At 39.4% G+C, this 23,272-nt stretch overlaps 1 protein-coding gene across 7 annotated transcripts in view; it reads right to left on the reverse strand.

Moving 5' to 3' along the window:
- Window positions 1–19,075: 19,075 nt before the first annotated feature.
- Rbm46 (RNA binding motif protein 46) overlaps window positions 19,076–23,272 on the reverse strand; it is a 49,385-nt gene continuing 45,188 nt past the window's right edge. For 5 of the 7 annotated variants that reach the window (XM_059265527.1, XM_059265528.1, XM_059265530.1 and 2 more), the window contains one exon: window positions 19,076–19,982. In XM_059265527.1, the coding sequence (XP_059121510.1) occupies window positions 19,783–19,982 (200 nt within the window). In that variant the 3' untranslated portion in view covers window positions 19,076–19,782. Of the gene's footprint in view, window positions 19,983–20,018; window positions 21,026–23,272 lie in introns of those variants that run through there. The other 2 variants (XM_059265532.1, XM_059265531.1) reach the window with 2 other exon arrangements.

Below are 23,272 nucleotides of genomic sequence, written 5' to 3' on the forward strand. Positions count from 1 at the left end.
GAAGTGTAACTTTTGAATATGAGACATTTGTATGTCTATTTCACAAATAAATTTTCATTGGAAATTATTAATAAAGAGCAATAGATATGAAGAACACTGGATTTTCTTTAAATCACGGGTTTAGAAAAAACAAAGTTAAAAGTAACTGTGTTTGTACCCACAAACTAGTTTTGCTCTCAGCCTGGGCAAAGGAACTTCTCTCTAAGTGTTGAGTTCTCTTCTCAGCCTGAAAAAGGACTATAGAGTGCTGAGCATCTCTATGACCCCTCAAGACCCAGTGAACACTACCTGGAAGAAGGAACAACTTCTACTCACATTTCAAAAGATAGAAAGCAGAAGTCTAGCCCTAAATACAGTCTTCTTGATCAAGAGTTAATCATAAGATTTCTAAATTTCAGATAAGTCACGAAACACTGAATCAACTGTTGTTAGAACTACGTCAACAAATGTTAGTTTGGACTCACAGAAGTTCATGATTTGGTCAGGAAAAGGAGCCAAGAAAGACTAGTATGTTTCTGTTGGAATGAGTTAGACAAATATTAAAGAATAATGAATATCACCAAATTTTCCTTTGTGCAAGTTGTAGGCTCCGCATTCATTGAAGAAGCGTTCATGAGAAAGTACATAGATAATTGTTTCTCTTCAAGTATTTTGGCTTCCTCCTTTACAGCTTTTCTCTCAGACAATATCATTCCCTCCTCTCTGCACAAACACATTCTCTGATGACAGTATCTTCCAGGCCCCCTCTGTCGGACATAGCACAGAGTCCTCCCTCTGTTTTCAGGGAGGACTGAAACTGCCTCCTTTCCTCCTCACCCCTAAAATGATCACCTTGTTGTTTCCCAGGCTGTCTGTTCCTTCTCAATCTCCTTAAATGTTCTTCTGATTTTCTAATCTCTTAAATACAGGAAATCCATAAGTTTGTTCTTGGGGCATCTTCTCATTTTTTTCTCTCTAAAGATATGAACCAAAATCTCCACCTGTGACATCAAAAACATTGAGGCAAAAACATTGAAGCACACACACACACACACACACACACACACACACACACACACACACACAAATAAAAACCTACCCCTTCATTTCCTATACTATTTAGTGGCATTCCAGATGCTATAGTGGAGTATCTGTTGATGTTACTACTTGCATACATAAAATCAAAACTAAGGATCTTTGGTGACTGGACCATTCTTTGTCAAGAGTAATTCAAGGAATCAAGCACCGTCCATTGCATTGATTTTGGACTTTTAAAGTCATGAAAATATTTTGATTGAGCTGTTAGAAGGGACATGAATATTTTAAAATAAGGCAAAAATGACTGTTCATTTTTTGAAGGTCTGAAAATGAAACATATCACTCCTCTTCATAGTCTCTTAACTAGAAGTCATTCAAAAGACCACACCTGGGGTGCGGGGAGACGGTAATTAATTAGTCTGTGTGGGCTTCTATATAAAATATAGTTGTCTGATGGCTTAAAAACATTATTTTATTCCTCAAAATTTTAAAGGCACCAAGGTGAAGGTGCCAGCTGCAAGTGAGGATATTCTTCCTGACTTGCAGGTAGCCAGCTTCCCATTGGGTCTTCGGAGAAGAGGAAGTGGCATTACTCTTCCTCTTCCTGGAAGGCCACAGTTCCATCAGACTGGGGCCTACCCTGATATTCTGTCTTGTCTCTTAGATCCTGTCTCCAAACACAGATATACTGGGGAATGGGGATTCAACATACAGACTTGAAGGAAATACAATCGGTTTTTAGTACAAGGCTAAGAAACATCATTCAGTGATATTCCTAGGAAGAAAAGGATGTAGGTAAATGACTAGTCAGAGTCTACAACAGAACCCCTTGATTACCATCAAGTGTCTGTTCTACTCTCCTTTCCAGGTGAGTAGTGCAGTCACATCCTTTAAGGGATAGAAACAAAAGTTCCATCTAGTTACAGCAACCAACTCAAAGTCCAGAGGCTCTGGGTAACTTAAGTTCTTCCCTGTTGAATGTAGAAATGTCTTCTTACGATTCAGTGATTTGTAACATCAAGAGTACAAGCTGCCTTACCTCCTTACCACCTCCCACTCACTCACTCTCACTTACTCCCACTCACATCTAACACGTGTGGTTTAACGGGAACAAGGTAACCACAGTGAACAAGAAGAACTTGTCACTGCCCCATAGCTGTAATGAAATTCTTCAAGAAGATAGTTTGGAGGCACTTGTGTCCTGGAAATTATGGATTTCCTTATTCTAGTTCTGATAATGACTGGCAGGTAGGGTCTCTTGCCCACTGTTCTCTGTATCCCTACTTTCCTCTCTGGAGACTCTTCATGAATTATCCTCAATGGCCAGGCTGAAGCAGGTATTGAAAAACATGCTTTCTTTGGGGTTATGGAATTTTGCCAGAATGTGGGAGCCTGAGGGGTGTTAAAAGCTGCAGCCCCGTGCAATACGGTTTCCTCCAACACCTTCTAGACTGCTATTACTGTGTTTGCAGTTCCTTGCATTCTGCCAACACTGGATGACCTTTCTTAGACAGAATCCTGAAAGGATGTTGTATTTCTTTGTTTTCCCTCCTCAAGAAGACTCTCACCACCAAGCCTCTCTCTTTTTCGTGTAATAAATCTGACCTGAGGCTGACTGCTCAAAAACTTCACTGCTGCTGTGGGGCAGGCTCTCTGCAGACTCAGTCTTATTTTTTGCTATTTGAGATCTAGATGTTCTTGATCTTTGTTGCTTGATGGTTGTAAACTTGTTACTAGAGAACTGTACTTCAGGGGCTAATCTCTCTACTACTGAGGGTACTGTTAGCCACAGTACAGCAAAACTCCAACATTCGGGGATTACTATGCTAGAGCTCTATTTCTTACCTATGTAAGTTCTGAAACCGGGGTTCATCTTCTTCTGTGTTGTGGCTTTTTAAGAATAATATGCAGCTCCCACGGCCACCATGTTCTCTGCTCAATCTGCAGAAGAAGAAACTGTCTAGAGAGTTGCACGTGGGGCCAGTTGTACAGTAGTGTACAGTACATGTGTACAGTAGTGCACATGCAGTGGCTCTCTTTACATTCCATTGGCTAAAACCTAATCACACAGACACATTAACTGAAAGACAGAGTAGAAAGGATAATTAATCTGTATGTTCCTCCCCATAATGCATTGTCTTCAACTGAATGTACAACTAAGCTGTCTGTCATAACTCCCTCCCAACAGTTCATCATTTTCCCATAATTACCACAATTAGTCATCTTTAATTAAATTTCTAAGGGATCTTCTATACCTATTTCTCATTTCCTTTACAACATCCCTCAATTAGAGAGATGCATGCATACACCCATTCTTTTTTTTTTTTTTTTTTTTTTTTTTCAAGCATGTTCTCAGGTCAGCAGGATCTTACAGTCCAAGTGGGAATATCTAGAAAACACACAAACAACCATGCAGCAGCACTACATGAGTGGAGAACAGGAAACCTGGCTACTCCAGAGCATATACATCCGAGAAGCCAAGGAAAGCATCTCAGGCTTATGCTGAGGTTTTAAAGAGGGTTTCTTCTGGGGTTATAAGAGAGGAGAGCCTTTTAAACAATGTGGAAGACATTCAAATGAATTAATTAGCTTTATGCTCAGGGGCTGGGAAATGGATCAACAGTGAAGAGCATGTACTGCTCCTGTAGAGGACCTGAGGCCAGTTCCCAGCACCCATGTCAGGCCACTCACAACCACCTGAAACTCCAGCTCTAGGGAATCTGTTTCTCTCTTCAGGACTCCACAGGTTCCTGCACTGTCAGCTGCATGTTCTCACACATAAACACACACATATGCACATAGTTTTACATTTTTAACTAAATTTGGGGACTTCAGAGATGACTCAGCAGTTAAGAGAGCTTGCTGCTCTTCCAGAAGACCTGGGTTTAATTCCCAGCACTCACATAGCAGCTTACAAACTGTCTATAACTCCAGTTGCAGGGACTCTGACACCTCCTTCTGATCTCTGCCAGTACCAGGCAAACCCTCATACACATAAAATAAAAATAAATAAAATATTTTTAAAAATTAAATTCCTAAAAAAGTATGTTCATACATTATCATTCACCTTGTGCTTTAAATAATAAAAATATAAAAAAAAGTTGGGAGTACACAGACTTCCTAAGGAATACTGGGGCATGTGTTGTACTGTAGTAACAGTATCCTATTCCTTGTTTTTCATACACAATTTTTTCTTAAGCATAATTGGGACATCACTGAATTTCAAGCATAATCCTGTTTCTCTTCTCCCACCAGCCTTGTGATGTTAAGCATCCTGATATCCCAAAGAGACCACCAGACTTGTCACTTGTAGGTGGGGAAAGTCAGTGTCCCAACTGAGGGCATTACGTATCTCTGCTGCTATTGTATTTAGATCGCTTTCAAATCTTTGCTTTTTATAAAAGTTGAGGCCCTAATGTCAGCAGACAGATCACCGAAAATAAATTTTTGATTAGCGCAATTATTCAGAAGGAATAAATGAGGCGCTGTTATATAATCATCTTCCATTCCCCTCTGCTTATTCAAATAAACAGGTTTCTTGGCACTTAAGTCTATTAGAGGGAGTAATGTGGGTAGAATTGTCAATGAGCTCTGTCTCATTCGAGCAGTAAGTAATATTCATGCACAGATACAAAAGCAAATGTGCCTGCTTGTTATTCCAGGCTGCCATCTTTCAGGGTCCCAGGCTGACTGCTGATGTTGCAGTGCCACATGCAGAGCTGGGAAGAAGCATGTCCCCCAGACAAATCTTCTTACCGGGACTGGGAAACATTACCCAGGAACATTATCTGGTCCTCCAAGCCTACCCCTTCCTGGTCTTCTGGTGACTCCTACAGCCAGTCGTGACTCACTCCTGATGCCAGGTGGAACCACAACCCCATTATGGATCTCAGATCACCAAGTACATGGCCAAGCTGCTTACAGAAGTGCCACCAAGCAACATGGGTAATCCTCCCATTTTTTCTGAATTCTAACACACACAAAACAAAACAAGTTCCTACTCTTCATTTTCCTTCTATTTCTTTTCTTTTCTTTTTTAAATACTAGTCAAAACGCAAGCACGCTTTCCCTAGCATTCTGGCCACTCTCACTTCTCTGACCCCCACTCCCCCCCACCCCATGTGACTGCTTGTCAACTCAACAGGCATCTCTTCCTCTGTTTCTCTTCTCCATCTTTCCCGTGCCTGTGGGGACTGACTTCTTGTCTGCTCTGTTGTTTCTCTTTCAAACTCTTATAAAATTGTTCCTGAACTTAAAAAAAAAAAAATACTTGAGCAAAATGTGAGAAAATCCAGGGTTCTATCAGCAAGACTAAAATATTGTGCAGGCAGCCATCAAGGTCAGCCTCAGTTTAGGTTCTAATGTAAGGCAGACATTAAGGTCCGCCTCAATAAGACAATTAGGACAGGTTCTAATGTGAGGCAAGATCCAGGGACCCTACCTACTTCCCAAGTCTCTCTCACGCCCTCTGGTGACACACTGCAACACTGTCTGGAACTACCTTCCTTGCTACTCATAGTGAACTTTCCAAATCCTTTGACTCCAAATTGCTGCACTAGGGGCTGTGGGGGATCACAAGCACCAACGACCAGTGTGGCCTCCTCTTCCAAGGGCTGTAGGAGGCATACGAAAATGGAAGCAAAGAGGAGAGAGGGACTGCATTTGGAACTCACATGGGGTGATCTTGTGTGCAATACTAAGAATTGGCCGCTGTAATGAAAGCTGGCCACCTCCCCTCCCTCCCACCATAAGCACTGTTGTAAACTTGCAAACCATCAAAGCACGTTTATCTTTGAGAGTCATTACCCTTGACAACTCTTAGCACAGTCCTTCGCATGTGATTTAATAGTCATTGAAATTTATTGAGTGTTTGCCACTGCCAAGCACTGCTCCAAATGCTTCCTATGCAAAGAATGATTTAATACACCCCACAAGTGAGGTCTCAGCATTGCCATTTTACAAGTGAAGGAAACCGGAGTACAGAAAGTTTAAGTACCTGTCCAAGGCCACAGGTCTCATTCCTGTACTTCTGCCTCTAATTAGCATTCACTTCAGGAAACTCTGAATTATCTCTGCTCGTTACACAGCAAAAGTGTGGTGTTGATTACAGGTTATGTGCCCGGTATGCTGGCATGTGCTGGGTGCTTCTCCACATGGTAGCTTGTAGAATGCTGGTTTTCCTACTCTTACAAATATGGAATGTTAACTGAAGAGGTACTGAATAAATTAGCCACATTCCTAGCTACTAAGAATCACTACTGCTCTCTTCTTTTGTTATTTTGATACAAACAGAAACCACACAACCATCTATAAAAATCAAAACAAATTACGTCTTTCAGTTAATATGAGTTAGCCAGTAATAACTGACATCTTGAAAAACTTACCCATTTTTATTACCTAAATCTATTCTGTACCCAGTCTATTCATAGGATGTCTCTGTGTGTTCTTAAAACCTGTTTCCATAAGTTATTGTGAGATATCTTACTGTGAATTCTTAGGTCTGTAAGATATTTAAAAGAGCAATTACATCTATCAAATTAATTTCCTCTGCCAGTGAACTTACTTAAAGTTCCAAACAGACTCTAATCAATCATCACATGATATTTGTTCTGTTTCTCTTGTGTCCTGTCTCCTATCCAGTGCCAAAGTTTGCATTATAAAATTCACAGATATATTTAATAGGTTACCACCCTTTGAGAACTTTGTGGTCTTGTTGAGTAAATAATAAACTGACCATTAAAATATTTCAACATCATCATGTATGTATGTTGTTAAAATGTAAATTACACACACACACACACACACACACACACACTTAAGAAATTTTAAGATATGAAACGTTTCAAAAGAATGATTCAAGAAAAAGAGCAGGGACTAGACTTTAGATTCGCTATTCAAAATTGTTTGCCTGAGTGATTTTTCAGTAACATATCTCTATAGCAGGGTATTCTGTAAGCGCTGTTAAATTAGAGTTAAAATCAAAATCTGGTAGATTAAAGTGAGCAAGAGTAGACCTCCCCATTTTGATCTTTGCCACATATTCAGAAACTCTTTGTCGCTACCATTTCTGGACTTTATTTTGCAATTTTGCTTCCATCAAAGTTCAAAAGCTCAGAAGAAAAACAAGAGAACAAAAGAGGACAATGCTAAACAAAACAGCCCAGGATTAAAGCCAAGGGACACCAAAGATTAAAAGACTACAGCAGTGTTTGTCATGTACAAGGGCAATTTCCAATTGTGATGGGTGTAGCCAGCAAGGGCCACTTAATGCAAACTTGGTTTCTTAATTAATTAGGTTGCATCCAAATCATGTAGTGAAAACTGTTGAAGAAAATGCTCCTGTGACCAAAAGCTTTTTTTAAATGTATGCCTTAGGATATGACAACAATCATCAGAAAGGACCAAACATCAACAAAGGTTTCATGAGAATGTGGAGTTTTAAGTTGGTGGATGAATAAAGGTGTTAAACGTTCCTCAAAATAAGAGAGAAGTGGCTCAGGAGTTTAAGAAAGCACTTATTCTGCACCTACACACACACACACACACACACACACACACACACACACACACAATCAAAATAAATAACAAATAAAGCTAAAATAAATTGGAAAATAAAGTAAAAGATGAAGAGACAACAGCATAGATTCATTGCCATTCTGAAGGACTGAGAAACAGGTAAGCTGATGTAATGATTTCCAATCCAATTTTGAGCCCAAAGACAGAAAATGCTAAGGTCTTAGTCAAAGAACACCAAGCAGGGAGGGTAACCTCTGTTTCACTCCACTTTTTATTCTGCTCACATAGCCAGCCAACTAGAGAGCCCTACCTACACAGGAGAAGTACAGCCCTTAAGTTATCCTCCTGAATACATATGGAATAATGTCTAAACAAATGACTGGCTACTGTTGACCTGTCAAATTGACACCTTAAGATAATAATCACCCTGTGGGTTGCTGTGAAAAGTGACAATTCATGATTATAATTTCTATGGCCTTAAAAGTTCATCAAAAATGCAATAGTCTGCCCAGACTGTAGGATCTACAACCCAGTCAGCTGTACCAGAGGCCAGAGCAGTCCTAGGGACCCCAGAAAAGACACTGCCCACTGCCCACTAAATTCCTTCAAGCCTTGCTAACAACCCCAGACTGTAACCCCACCCCTGGGTCCCATATCCCAGCCTACTACTTTGGAAGAAGTCTTTGGCTTTATCAGAATCCAGGCAGGATCAAGAATCCCCAGGTACGACTGCCTACTGCCAGGTAACACTCCTTGAAGCATGCCCACCAACACCAGACTGCACCCTCTCCCCTGGGCTCCATACTAGGGCTCACAGCCCTGGCAATCCTACAGGAGGCCAGGGTACTCCTAGGATCCCCAGAGGCAAGGCCAGATAAAGGTCTACAACTTCAGAAGAATTCAGCCTTATTGGAGCACAGGACTAATATAACAACCCCAGCTCCAGCAACTGTACTAGAGGTCAGGCTGGTCCTAAAGACCCCAGAGGCCAGATAAGATCTAGGGACCCCAGTCTGCATCCCCTTCCCTGGTCTCCACATCCTGGTCTACAGCTTCAGAAGAGGACTTCGGTTTTAGCAAAGGGCAGGCTAGAACTAAGGACCCTTAGCTAAAAAAAAAAAAAAAAAGACATCCTACTGAACAGAAAGATGTGCTAGTCACCAGAACCCTTGGCCATTTAAACCAGAAGACCAGAGAGGAAAACACTCATTCAACAGAGACAAACACAGGAATGAACACCTAGACCTAAAATTATCTCAAATCCTGATGTCTAAAGGCCAGTGTAAGAACACAATCAATAACAGAAAAGGCAATATGGCATCACCAGAGCTCAGCTACAACAGCAAGACCTGAACAATTCAACACAGCTGAAGCACAATAAAATGACCTTAAGAATTACTTTATGAAAACAATAGAGGTCCTTAAAGAGGAGATAAACAAATCCCTTAAAGAAATTGAGAAAAAGACAAACAAAAACTTGGAAGGAATGAATAACTCCCTAAAAGAAAACTAAGAAAAACAAACAAACAGATAAAGGAAACTATTCAAGACTTGAAAATGGAATAAAAAAAACCACACACACACACACACACACACACACACACACACACACACACACACACATAGAGGGAATCCTGGAGATGGAAAATCTGGATAAGTGAACAGGAACTACAGACACAAGCCTCACCAACAGAATACAAGAGATGAAAGAGAGAATCTCAGGCATTGAAGATACAATAGAGGAAATAGATTCATCAGTCAAAGAAAATGTTAAATCTAAAAATGTCCTAACACAAAACATCCATAAATCTGGGACACTATGAAAAGATCAAATATAAGAGTAATTGGAATAGAAGAAGGAGAAGAAATCCAGCTCAAAAACCCAGCGAATATATTTAACAAAGTTATAGAAGAAAATTTCCCCAACCTAAATAAAACATTCCTATAAAAGTACAAGAAGTTTACACAACAGCAAATAGATTGGACCAGAAAAGAAAATTCCCTCAATATATAATAATCAAAACACTAAAGAGACAGCATTAAAAAAAGGAATATTAAAAGCAGCAGAGAAAAAAGGTCAAGTCCAATATCAAGGCAGGTCTATTAGGATCACACCTGACTTCTCAATGGAGATGCTAAAATCCAGAAGGTCCTGCACTGATGTCTTGCAGACTCTAAGAGACCAAGGATGTCAGCCTAGACTACTATGCCCAGCAAAACTGTCAATTACCATAGATAGAGACAATAAAATAGTTCAGGACAAAGACAAATTTAAACAATATATATCCACAAATCCAGCCATAAAGAAGGTACTAGAAGGAAAATTCCAATTCCAGGAAGTTAACTACACCCATTAAAAACAGAGGGAACAGATAATCTTACTCTAGCAAAACCCAAAGAAGACACACACACACAACCACCACCACCACCACCACCACCACCAACAACAACAACAACAACAAAATAATGGGAATTAACAACCAATGGTCATTAATATCCCTCAATATCAATGGACTCAATTTGCCAATAGAAAGACAAAGGATGCTCAATCATACCACAAGGACGCTTGCTCAACAATATTGAGCAGTTTTATTTGAAATAGCTAGAACCTGAAAACAACCTAGATGTCCTTCAACCTAGGAATGGATAAGTAAAATGTGGTATATTTGCACAATGGAGTATTACTCAGCTGTTAAAAACAAGGACACTAGGAAATTTGAAGGCAAATGGATGGAACTAGAAAAAGTCATCCTGAGTGAGGTAACCTAGACCAATAAAGACAAACATGGTATATACTCACTCATAAGTGAATATTAGCTGTAAAATAAAGGATAACTCTGCTACAATTCATAGACACAGAGAGACTAGGTAACAAGAAGAGTTCATGGGGAGGGAGATGTTCAGATCTCCCCGGGAAGGAGAATTAGAAGAGATTTCTTGAGTGGACTGAGGGAAGGTGGGGATGGGAACATGAGTGATCAGTTTGAGGGGGTGGGGAGGAAGAGAGTGCTGAGGAGGACTGCTGAGGGGGACATTTCGGGGTTGACTGGAAGCCTGATGTGGGGGAATCTCCCAGGAGTCTATGGGGAGGACCTGAGCTTATACTCCTAGCAATAGTGGGTAAGTAGCCTGAATTGGCCATCTCCTGTGACAGATTGGTACCTGGCCCAATTGGCATCCAATAAGCATCATCCAGCAACTGATGGAGACAGAAGCAGAGACTCACTGCCAAACATTAGGTGGAGTACAGGAATCCTGAGGAGGAGGAGGAGGAGGAGGAGGAGGAGGAGGAGGAGGAGGAGGAGGAGGAGGAGGAAGAGGAGAAAGTGGTGTAGGAGCCAGAGAGTTCAAGGAGACCACCAGAAAGCTCACACAATCAACTAACCTGGGCTCATAGGGGCTCGCAGAGACTGAACTGAAAACCAGGGAGCCTGCATGAGACTGACCTAGGCACTATGTATATATGTTACAGTTGTGTAGTTTGGTCCTCTTATGGGACTCCTAACAGTCAAAACAGGCGCTGTCTCCTACTCTTACTGGCTTTTGGGACCCTACTTCTCATACTGGGTCACCTTGCCCAGTCTTAATACACGAGGAGGTGCTTAGTCTTACTGCAACTTGATATGCCATGTTTTATTGATATTCATAGACGACCTGCCTTTTCCTGGATGGAGACAGAGGAGGGGGGGAATGAGGGGATGGGGGAAAGAGGGAGAGGGTCTGGAAGGGGAGGATGAGGGGGAGGAGGCTGCGGCCAAGATGTAAAATAAATATATGAATAAAAAAATGTAATAGTATCTGGCTTGATTTGCCTCCAGTCAGTTCCTGTACTGGTAAACCAGCCAGGTTACTATTCTGTACAAAATCTTAAGCATATGTTGCATGTTGTTACAAAGGCCATAGCTTTCTTCCTTGCTTATTGACAGACACACCGGGGCATCTAAAATTCAAACTCATATGTGAAGAAAATGTTCTTACTTGGAGCTTTGTTTCAGGGTTGTCTGCCATGGTTTGGCTGAGAAATCTCTAATGGAAAGGAGGGCTTAGGCAAAGGTCTTTGTGAGACCTACACTTGAGATAGAAGGGATAAAAGACATCAGCTTTCCAACTTTGTAACACCACAAATCTCTGGACTTTGGATTCTTCCTCTGTGAGGAAGTAAGCTAATTCTAGCATGACCATATCACTGTCTTACATACCTTATTAATAGTAGCAGGTAGCAGCACATAATTCCAATTAACTTTTCAGCAGCCTAGACAACTGATATCACAGGGAGTAACTCTGTGAGGGTCATGGCCTCTGATGCTGCCAACTGAGGTGACTGTCTGTAGTCTCACGAAGGATCCTGAGATTTACAGCAGCTTACTGGTGAGTTCTCAGCATTTCCAGATGATGTCACCATTGATAACTTCTCTCTATTTCCTTATAGTGAACATGAAAGCTTCTAATTCCCTGTATTAAAATGATTTGTTCTTAGCACATAAGTGCTGGCTTCTGTTTTTGTGACCTAAGCAAAACTATTTACTAAATTCCCTCAAACCTAGGTTATTATCATACACAAGATCAACTATTATTCAAAACAAGATAAAATATCGAATCAAGTTAACTGATGGTTGTAAAGTTAATCTTATTGTGAGCAAGTGAACTGAATGAACATTTTTCAAATGAAGAAGTAAGCCAATAAACACATGAAAATATGTTTCACATCTCCAGTAAACAAAGCAATGCAAATCAAGACTACAAGAATCCATCTCATCCCAACCAGAATGGCAACCAATCAAAAGCAATAGATGCTAGCTGGCATGGAAAGTGGAGAAGTCAACTCTCAACTGCTACAGGGAGAATGTGAAGTAGTTAAGCCACTGTGAAAATCAATATGATGTACACACACACACACAAGCTAACACCAGAACTACCATGGGATATAGCTACACTGTTCCTGAGTCCACACTGACAATAACCAAAGTCACAAGACTGAAGATGCTGTGAAGGAATCTGCTAAGTAGCCAGCAGAAGGTGGGTAGTTGCAGAAAATGTGCTGTTTATACACAATAGAACTTTGTTGTTTGAGGGAAAATATTGGAGCTAGAGATCATCAAGTTAAGTGAAACAAACTAGCCTCACAAACACGAATGTGCATGTTTTTTCTACTCTGTGAAATCTAGGGGTTAGGGAGGGAGATGGAAATGAAAGCAAAAGAGAAACTAATAGGGAAGGAAAGGACAATGGGAGCCTGATTGCAGCTTTGAATGCTTGTATCCAAGCACTTGGGAGGAAAGAGGAAGAAGGATGAAGAGTCTAAAGCCAGCCTCTGCCATATGAAGTTCTATGCCAGCCTAGGATCAGAAGACCATCACACACACACACACACACACACACACACACACACACACACACACACACACACACGAACAAGGGTAATGTGGTAAACATAGGCAAAGTACATTCTGTACATCATTAAGTAACTATACATATGTATGTGACACTGTAACAAAAAATGTTACTTTGTACTACTAACATACACCAGGGTTTTTTGTTTGTTTAGAATTCCTGAGAGAGTTGAAGAGGCGACTCAGTGGTTAAATGCACTGGCTGCTCTTCTGGAGAACCCAGGTTTTGTTCCCTGCTACCACACTGCGGTAACAACCATCTCTAACTACAGTCGCAGGGGATCTGATGCCCTCCTGTGGCCTCCCTGGGCATCACACTAAACATAAGAAAACAAAAAACCTTCCCAAGGGGGCAAGATGGTCGGTGGGTAAAGGCACTTGCTGCCAAGTCTGGCAGCCTGAGTTCAATCCCCACAACTTACATTGCCAACAAATTGTCTTCTGACTCCCCCACTCCAGCAACAGCATACCCCCCCCCCAAATACAAAAGTGGTTTTAAATTTAAGCCTCCTTATTTTGGAGACACTAGAAATGATGAGAGAAGAGGGACACTGACAACTTCCAAGTAATCTTTTTACAGGCGTGCTTTGGCTCCTCTTGCTTGTCCTGCAGCCTGGAAAGTGGATATGCATGCAGCCCAGCTGTGAAGATGACCTAGGGTGTGGCAGAGCAGCTGGCAGGCACTTTATTCTAAACTTGCCTCCTCCTTTCCATCTGTATAGAACCTGATAGAGAATATCCATCTAGTGAAAAATGAGTATTCTCCTGCCAGGAAAATGCAACTCATCATATGTCATTACCAACAGTCCCATAAATAAGTAAACCTGAAACTTCTATAAAAAATATCCTAGTACTATCCTTACAGGGCTGCCTTGCACAGAGAGGTAGGGGAGAGAACAGGAACAAAGGAAGGAGGGAAGGAGGAAAGGAAGGAAGGACTTTATTTCTTCTGCAGAGTTTCTGAAAAAACCTTCTGAACTAAGATTACCTTTAGTAACAGGAGAATCTAAGGATCTAGTACGAATCAGTTTTCCTTTATTAATGGGAGTTTTTCACAGTAATATGTTTTCACTAGAAAACATCTATGTATATTCAGTCACTTCCAACAGCTACTCTTTCAAATGTCACTTATGTCTTGTGTCACTGAAGCTGAAGAATCTTTCCAAAAGCCAATTTTTTAAATTAGATAGGAAGAGAAAAATCAGTTCGTTCGGGGGGGGGGGGGGCAGAACCATCATGCACATTGTAGTCAAAGGCCTTGGAAAGAGCTTGTAATTCTACCTTGCTCAGACTCCACAGAGCCCAGGAGCCCCAGGTAACTTGAATTTGCTTTGAAGTCTACCAGATAGTAAATGCTTACCTTGGGGTTTGAGTCACTTTCCAGTTAGATGAATACATGGTTCTTAAACACTTTATAGGCATTATGAGTCGTACATAGTGATAGAAGGTAAAAATTTGGCAACTGAGCCAGGTGTAGTGGTACATACCTTTTATGCCAGCACTCGGGAGGCAGATCTATAAGTTTTTGGCTAGCCTGATCTACACATTGAGTTCCAGGAAAGTTAGGACTACATAGTGAGATCCTTTTAAAACAAAAACAAAAACAAAAAAACAACAACAACAAAAACAAAAACAAAAAACAAAAAAAATTGGGTGTTTGGGGCAAGATGGTTTCTGCTTTGAATGGAAAAGATGGGATTGCATGCTCATAGCTGATTCCTCACTCAGAACTAGTCAAGTAGTAAAACATCTACAAATGACGATTTCAGAAATCAGTTCCAACTTGCAATCACAGAGGATTTTGGAGAAGTTGACATCTGAGCTGAACATAGAGAGTTCTGACGGAAGTTGAAGAAGGAAAATGGCCCTCCAGGTTACAGACAAGCTCACGTGGTCTGGACCACAGTACTTCACATGCTTTCCTCAGAGTCGCTTCTGCTATAGTGTTTGTCACAGCAACAGAAAGCAGAGCACAGCCTTTCGGAGCTGAGATCCAGTTCCCACCAGGACATCTGCTTAGGGACCCAGGGAAGTTAGTCTTGAAGAAACGGCTTTCCTAATGCTAATTCTGGGAAAGAGGTTTCGGGGTCCCTGGGCAGTCTGCAGCAATGGCTGCGGAGCAGCAGCAGCACTTCAGGTGTCTGCTGGCACTTCGCTGTCCCAACACACCCACCCACAGTCTCCTGTGGCTTGGCTACCCACCACCCACCCCTTCTGCACATTTCTGCTTGGCACCGGCACCCAGGGGCCATCTTCATAGCAAATTCACATCTTCTGGGATCCTTAGCATAGTATGAATTCTTGTATCACTGAAAAGTGCTCATAGACCAGCCTATTAGACTAGACCCCTTGATCAAGGCCCTTTAGAACCTAGTTGCGCCATCCTTTGGCTCCTTACCAGGACACGCTAAATTTTGTGGTATTAGGCCCATGTGGTCGTGTACCCGTGAAACTCAAGGGTAAGTCTAGAAATTAAGACTTGGAGGGGAATAAGTGAAGGCCTGATGGTAGGAGGGTAAAGCTGTCATGTCGCTCAGGAGCTGACTGCAGTCTTCTAATATGGGAGAGTATAAGCTATTAGTGTGTGTGTGTGGGGGGGGAGCTTTGGAAGCATCCACTCAGATGTCATATGTGTGAAGGTCCCATTCTTTTTAAACCATGGTTGGGTTGACTGCTAGCTTTCCTTCCTTGTGAGCCCATCAGTCCTGACAAGTTTTTTTTTTTTATTGAGATTTTTCTATTCATTTTACATACCAACCACAGATTCCCCTCTCCTCTCTCCTCCCGCCCCCCAGCCTTCCCCCACAACCCACCCCCTTTCCCACCTCCTCCAAGGCAAGGTCTATCATGGGGAGTCAGTAGAGCCTGGTATATTCAGTTGAGGCAGGTCCAAGGCCCTCCTCCCTGCACCAAAGTTGCAGTGTCCCACCATAGTCACTGGGCTCCAAGAAGTTGGCTCATGCACCAGGGACATGTCCCTACCCCACTGCCTGCCTGGGGACCCCCGAAACAGTTCAAGCTAAACAACCATCTCGTCTATCCAGAGGGCCTAGTCCAATACCATGGGGACTCCTCAGTTATTGGTCTACATGTGTTTCCACTAGTTTGGCTGGCCATCTCTGTGCATTTTCCCATCATGAAGACATCATGGGAATAGGTAGAAAGAGTGCTAGGGAAGTTCCTAGGAATCCACAAGGATGACCGCACCTTAGACTACTGGCAATATTCGAGCGGGTGCCTGAACTGGCCTACTCCAGTGATCAGATGGCTGAATACCCTATCATCATAGAGCCCTCATCCAGTGACTGATGGAAGCACATGCAGAGATTCGGGTGCCAGGCCGAGCTCCAGGAGTCCAATTGATGAGAGGAGGGATTCTATGAGCAAGGCACATCGAGATCATGATGGGAAAATGTACTGACAAGTTTTTTTTCAACTTGACAAAAGCTAGTCATTTGGGAAGAAGAAACCTTAATTGGGAAAGTGCCCCCACCAGACTGGCCTGTGGGCAAGCCTATAGGACATTTTCTTGATTAATGATTGATATGGTAGGCCCAGCCCATGGCATGGGGGGGGTCAGTATCACCCCTAGTCAGGCTGTCCCAAGTTGTATAAAAAAAAAAATGTTGAGCAATCTGAGCCAGCCAGCCAGTAAACAACATTCCTCCCATGGCCTCTACTTCAATCTCTGCTTCTCAGTCCCTGCCTTGATTTCCAGCCCTTACTTTGATGATGGACTGTGATGTACAAGTATAAGCTGAAATTCTCCCTTCTCCAAGCTGTTTTTTAGTCATGGTGTTTTATGCAACAGTAGAAACCATCACTAAGACACCATCAAGAAAAGAATTGCAGAACAAAAAGTTTGCATTCCACTACATACAAGGTCTGTTGCAACAGAGACAGCATATAGCACACACAGCCAGAGACAAGGGCCTAATACAGGGCAGGTGTCCAGATAAGCAGCACCTTCTGGCCCTGTATGGGTTATATAAGGCTTTTAATAGGGTGTGGGATAGAGCTGGGTTCCTTTCCTCTTTCTTGAAACAGGAATGGGCAGAATGCACTTAGCCAGCTGGATCATTTTAAATGACAGTGGGGACTTAACTGGCTGAGACAAAGGTGGGACCTTTGAAATTCCCAGAAACCAGGTGAGCCTTCATCAGATCTGCCTGAAGCAGTTGTTTAGGTTCGTTGCTGTTTTATCCATAGTCCTTCCCTGTATTGGGTATTAAGTCATAATCATCCTCATACCCTCTCCCTCCCCACTCCGTAACTCCAGCTGTTGAGATTAGCAACTTTGCTCTACCCACCACCCAACCATGTTCCACTCAGGCCTACAACAGTGGATTTGCATTGAAAACATGAGCAAAAAGATATATTCCCCTTTTAAATTTTTTCAGGTATTTTATCATAACAACAAAAAATCTAGCAGATCATGTTAATATCGGTGGCTATAAAATTAATTAGCTTAGAAGAAAAGACACAGGGTTACCTAAATTATAGATATGTTGAGTTTTAGATATTCAGGGGATATCTAGAGATTAGCTTTTTGCTCAGTATGACAATATTATAGTCAATATTTGTATTTTGATATAATCAATAGTTCTTGCCAAGCAGGCTCTTTTAAAATTGGCTTTACCAGCCTTTTATTATGGTTTCTAAACTTTGAATCACTGCTACAAATAGCCTTATTCACTCTAACAAATTCTGAGAGTTATGCTTTTCCATCTTTCTGAAGACCACAGCTCTGTAGTAATAGCCCCAAACCTTAGCAATAGATATTTGCAAAAAGCTGCATACAATATTTCACCAAGGTTGTCATTTGGACGGTTTCTTAGCCCAATAAGCTATATTATGCCTAAGATCTATCAACAGTTGTGATCAAAGAAGGTAGCCTCCATTTAGGGCAAGTGCTGCATATAATCAACCTGTTCTACAGAAATTAAGGCAGCATGGAATTAGTTATATTCACTAGTCGTCAAGTCTCATCCACACCACAGCACCAAGGGGGTGTTTCACATAAATGAAATGACTACCGCACTTAGGATTAAAGGGGGAAGTGATCAAAGTTGTGCAGAAAAACAAATACTACACTAGTACAAATATGCCCCCAAAATGTCAGCTACTAATGTTTTAGCTTTAATATTATGAGAACCGTATCAGCCTCCACAGGGGCCTTCAGCTAGACTCAAATAGACAGGTTTTTGACAGTAGTAGTCGTCAAACTTGATACCAAAATATATGCACTTACCATTACATCACCACGGATTTTCAAATATTTTATGTGGTTGATAGCTCTCTAAATTATTTTGAAGTTTTTTTTCTTCTCCAAGATGAAAAGTCCCATGAGAAAATTTGTAACAACTTGTTATTTGGGCTATTACAAGTGTTTTTCTATGAAAAACTAAATGTGTCTGTTTTTCTGGCTTAGAGTCTGAGTCACCTGTATCCTGTGATACTCTCCCAGCAGTTGGAAGCATTTCACTGCATGTTTTCTGAACAGATGACTTTCACCCAAGAGCCTATATCTGACAGTTGTGTGGAATATATGCGGTGCTGATTTAGTCTCTATATTATTTTAAATCAGAAAGTCTAAAGCACTTAACTGCAAAAGTAGTGCGTATGCTTTATGGGGAATGAGCCGCCTTTAGCACTGAAAAAAAGTGAGATTCATTTACTCTTCTTACAACTTTCTGCTAGAAAAATCAAATGAAGCTGAAATGCAAGTTATTTGCTACTATTTTGAATTCTATGTATGCAAGTCCTGGCTCTACCACTTGTTATTTTTAATATTTAATATTTAGATATTAATGATATCTAAAATATCTGATATCAACTATAAAAGCCATTGTTATAATTATCCATGTATGCTAATAAACTGATGAAGTCAAAATTATCTGAATTCATTAATTATTCTTTAGTAAAAAGGGAAATTTCTGTAACTCTACCAATAAAAAATTTCTACTGGCACCTGAAAATGATTTTATTTTTATTTTACACATCTCTTTACAATATCTGACACTTTGATCTCATGAAGACATCAAACCTAAGACCCTACAACTGTTGACCTGGCAAGTAAAACTCTTCTCAAAGATGAGAGACATCTGTGTGTGTGTGAATGTGAATTCTAATAAAAACAAAACACACATTAGTAGCATCATATATTTAATGTTGAAGAATTTGAAGTATAAAAATTAAACAACACATGATTTCAACATTTAAAAAACATTTAACACTTTTTACCAAAACAATGTAATGAATATCAAAACATAAGTGAAGCATAACTATAAAAACCTTAAATATATTAACAGCAAAATTGTAATTTATTTGTGTAACAAATATTAACTAAAATATTTAGTTACTTTCAAGGACCACAATGGTAGACTGATTTTTCATTTCGACTGCCAAAAATTTGCATCTTAATCTTTTTTGTCTCATCATTTCTTTCTACATAATAGTTAGATGCTTCTGGTTACATAACTGTTCCAAACTCCACTACAGATAGCGATCCTTGGTAATCTAGTCTAGTATAAACACTGTCTTTAAGTACTTCAATACTTGTGAGATGATGCTTTACAAAGTTGTTATACAAATAAACATAAACTACTGGAATCTTTTCAAATTCAGGAATTATAAATCCCCAAAGTTTACAAAGAACAGAAGTAGTTTTCTATCACTGAATAACTTTTAAGTGCATCTCCACAGATCCTACCACTCGTCATTTTCTATTATAGCTGATGTTTAATATGTTAAAATAGTTTTAAAGGCAAATGTGCAAACCCAATTCTAAAATACAACAGTACTTTAATTTTCATGCCGTATACAAAGAAAAGTTTATACTAATGTATCCAGACTTTCTTCAGAAGAATGAGGCCTGATTGGAGATATATAGTCGTTGTCCAACATGGCTGCCATTAGCAAGTGATATTGTTGGTGACAAGGGATAACTTGGATAAGAATAAGGCCTTGAAGTATAAGGAAGCACGCTGGGAGTCCCAGAAGAGAGGGTAGCACTAACAGGGGAAAGACTATTTATTGAGCTGCGACGGAAATTGTAGTCTGTAAATAAATATATGAACAATTATGCTGCACATCTTTAAGGACACAAATTTAATTCAAGAGACAAAACATTCAGACAACAATCACATTTTAACATAATGTTCTAACATTTAAATACCTGACGCTACTGTAATAATGGTATATTATTATCACTGCAGTGAAGACACTAACAGTTACATCAACTCAGGACTCTTTCTTTAACTGACAACACTGCTTCAAAGATCTTACTATAGTGCATTCTTAGGTATCTTTTTCTTTTTAACACAGAAAAAGAGAACCTCTAATTTCTCTTTAATCAACAAAGAAGCTTCTTTAAATTTGGTTCTGACACCAAGCCTATATCATGAAGAAAAAAAGAACAGCAAATTCAGTTTCTTTCTTTTTTTTTTTTTTGAAGCTATATTAGGCATCAAACCAGCATAAACATTTGCCTCTGGACTTCTGGTATAAACTAACTGTCCAAAATTTCATTATTTAAATGCTGGCATAAACATTCATATAACCAAACACATCAATTTAACATTAGAGTCTCACTGGTACCACAAAACAGTAAAATGAATCATCTCTACCAAATGAACTTCAAAAACCATTATCAACTTAATAGTATAGAAAAATATCCAAAATTAACCAAATTATTCAAACAATTATATTTGAAATTATTATTTCAAACAAACGTTCATCTTATGTATGTACCAATAATTTCCTGCTTCCTTAATTATAGTAATTCTGTATGTGTGTGTTTTATTGACCAAATTTGTAGATCCTGTACTTTCCAAAAACTCAACTATGCTCTTTACTGCAGTGTAAGTCAAAGTGGTGACTGCGACTATAAAATGATCATTTATAAAAGCTGTTGTATTGTTGGAATGGAAGAAATGGAATAAGGTCATTTAATGGAAGGTCAAGCTTTCCCCTCCAGTAGCGTTCACTATGAGGCCTAGAACACATGAGCATCAACTTTATGTTGTCATGGGACTTAATGTTTAACCAACAGGAATGAGACCAACTGCAGGAGAATAAGCTCAAGCAACATCAGAAAGGACCTATTTAAGAAAAAAATAAAAAAATGAAAATCAGTTGTAATTAGGTTTAATTGCTAGCATTGTAAAACTCTAATTATATTAATTTTATAAGCTAATTTTTATGAATGGTACCACAAGATCAATAAAGCAGCTTGTTTTAAGAAATAATAAACATGTTTTGAAATGTCCAAAAAAGGTGCAAAATATTGGATATTTTGAATTGAGAAATTACTTTGAAACCATTTGCTTTTCTAACATCAGATTTATTAATTGTTATAGAATCAACTTTACCCAAGGGTTAAAATATTGAATATAAACTGAAACATTAGATGTTCTGTATTGATGAATAAATTGCCCTTTAAAAGTTCTGATTGTTTCCTGTTGAAGACTGTCCCTTAGTAGCCACATACCTCTAATACATGAACTCTTTAAATTTTACTAATGTAGTTATCAACAATACGATTTAAAAGTGACTTCAGTAGATCAGAAATGTAGTTTTCAAAGAGATATCACGCTTTCTTTGAGTTTACCACATTATTTAGGAGGTTTTCTCTTTGACGTAAATACCTGGGAACAGGGATGCCGAGGCACGGGGTAGAGATATTATGCTCTAGAGTTCTTTACTGTGACCAAACTGTATTCAAATATTTTTAAGAGGTAATGGAGCCTACTTATAAAATGTGGACTCAGAAGGTATCTCCAGAAGATTTAAAAACAAGCGAGATAGCTGGCTATGAGCGTAACACTTAGCATTTCTGGCAGTTCTCTACCATAAATCTTTAAGCAAACATGAATCACCTACTACATTCTCATTTTTAAAGAAAACTACATTAAATCCAAAATTAGATGTTGACTCATAACATGATTCATGTAAGATAATAGGAGAAAAATCTCTAAACTGCTGCAAGAATTAGGTAAGTGAAAGACTTTTGTTAAATATTTCTTAAAATTTCACAAGTATTTCATAAACAAGTTATATTCCTAAAACCACTATGAATCTAAGTATATTCAGAAAAACAACTGGCTGATTAGAAAATAGAACACATGTCAAATAAGATAATAAATTAAATGTAATGTAAAAATATTTAAATAAACCTAAGAGTTTGCATATTCATTAAATATAATTTACATATCATAGAAAGCAGAAAGCAAAAAAGTTAACAAATGAGTAAAACTTCCAAGCATGTATATACTTGCCCCCACCCCATGCCAGTTTTTCCTCTTCAAGTACATCTTCAAGTTTTTAGTCCCACTGTTTCAGACCCAAACTGAACTGTACATCTTTTTTCCCCTTCTTAATGAATGACAGAGAGCCAATTTCAGAGTTTATTCATACTTCATACAATTCAGCTGTCTTTATACTTAAAATTGAGGTACAATTTACAAACAGTGAAAGACACACACTATGCATTCATTTATTGATTTGATAATTATATAAGCTTATGCAATCCACACTGAACAGATAGCAAATCAATTCACCAAAGTCATCTGTCTCTTTTCAGTTTGTAGTCACTTCCTACTTTGTACTACCATGGATTCACTCATCTGGTTTTGGATTTTGTTATTTTTAAAATATTTGCTATTTGGGCTTCTTTTGTTCAATATAATTTCTAAGATTCATGTTACCTATTTCAGCAATTTCCATTTCATTGTTAAGTATTACTCAGCTACATGAATATACTATAATTTTTATGCAGTCACCTATTGATAAATATGTGAACTTTTCTAACACTGATCTCTTACAAATATGCTCTATGCTCGTTCTTATATAAACCTTTTGTGATATTTTTTCTTTGATGTAAATACCTGGGAATAGGGCTGCCGAGGCATGGGGTAGAGATATTATGCTCTAGAGTTCCTCACTGTGACCAAACTATATTCAAATAGTAAAATATGAAATTGCCAGTTGGTCACATCTCATCTTCCATAATGGTTGGTATATACATACACATACACACACACATGAGGGTGGAGGGTGTTGCACAGTACATCTTACTCTGGCTTTGGCTGGCCTGGAATTCACCTTGTAGAAAAGTTTGGCCTCAAATTTGCACTGATCCTCCTACTTCTGCCTCCTAAATAATGTGGTACCAGGTATATGCCACCAAACCTGGTCTAGTATTTTTAACAATAGCTATGCCAGTACATGTGATATTGTATTTCACTGTGGTTTTAATTTAGACTCCTTTATGACTAATAATGTGTACATTACATATGTAAATATCTTTGTTCAGATGTTAAGCCTCTTGCTCATCAATATTGATTTTG

This window comes from Peromyscus eremicus, chromosome 6 (assembly GCF_949786415.1).
Source record: "Peromyscus eremicus chromosome 6, PerEre_H2_v1, whole genome shotgun sequence".
NCBI lineage: Eukaryota > Metazoa > Chordata > Mammalia > Rodentia > Cricetidae > Peromyscus > Peromyscus eremicus.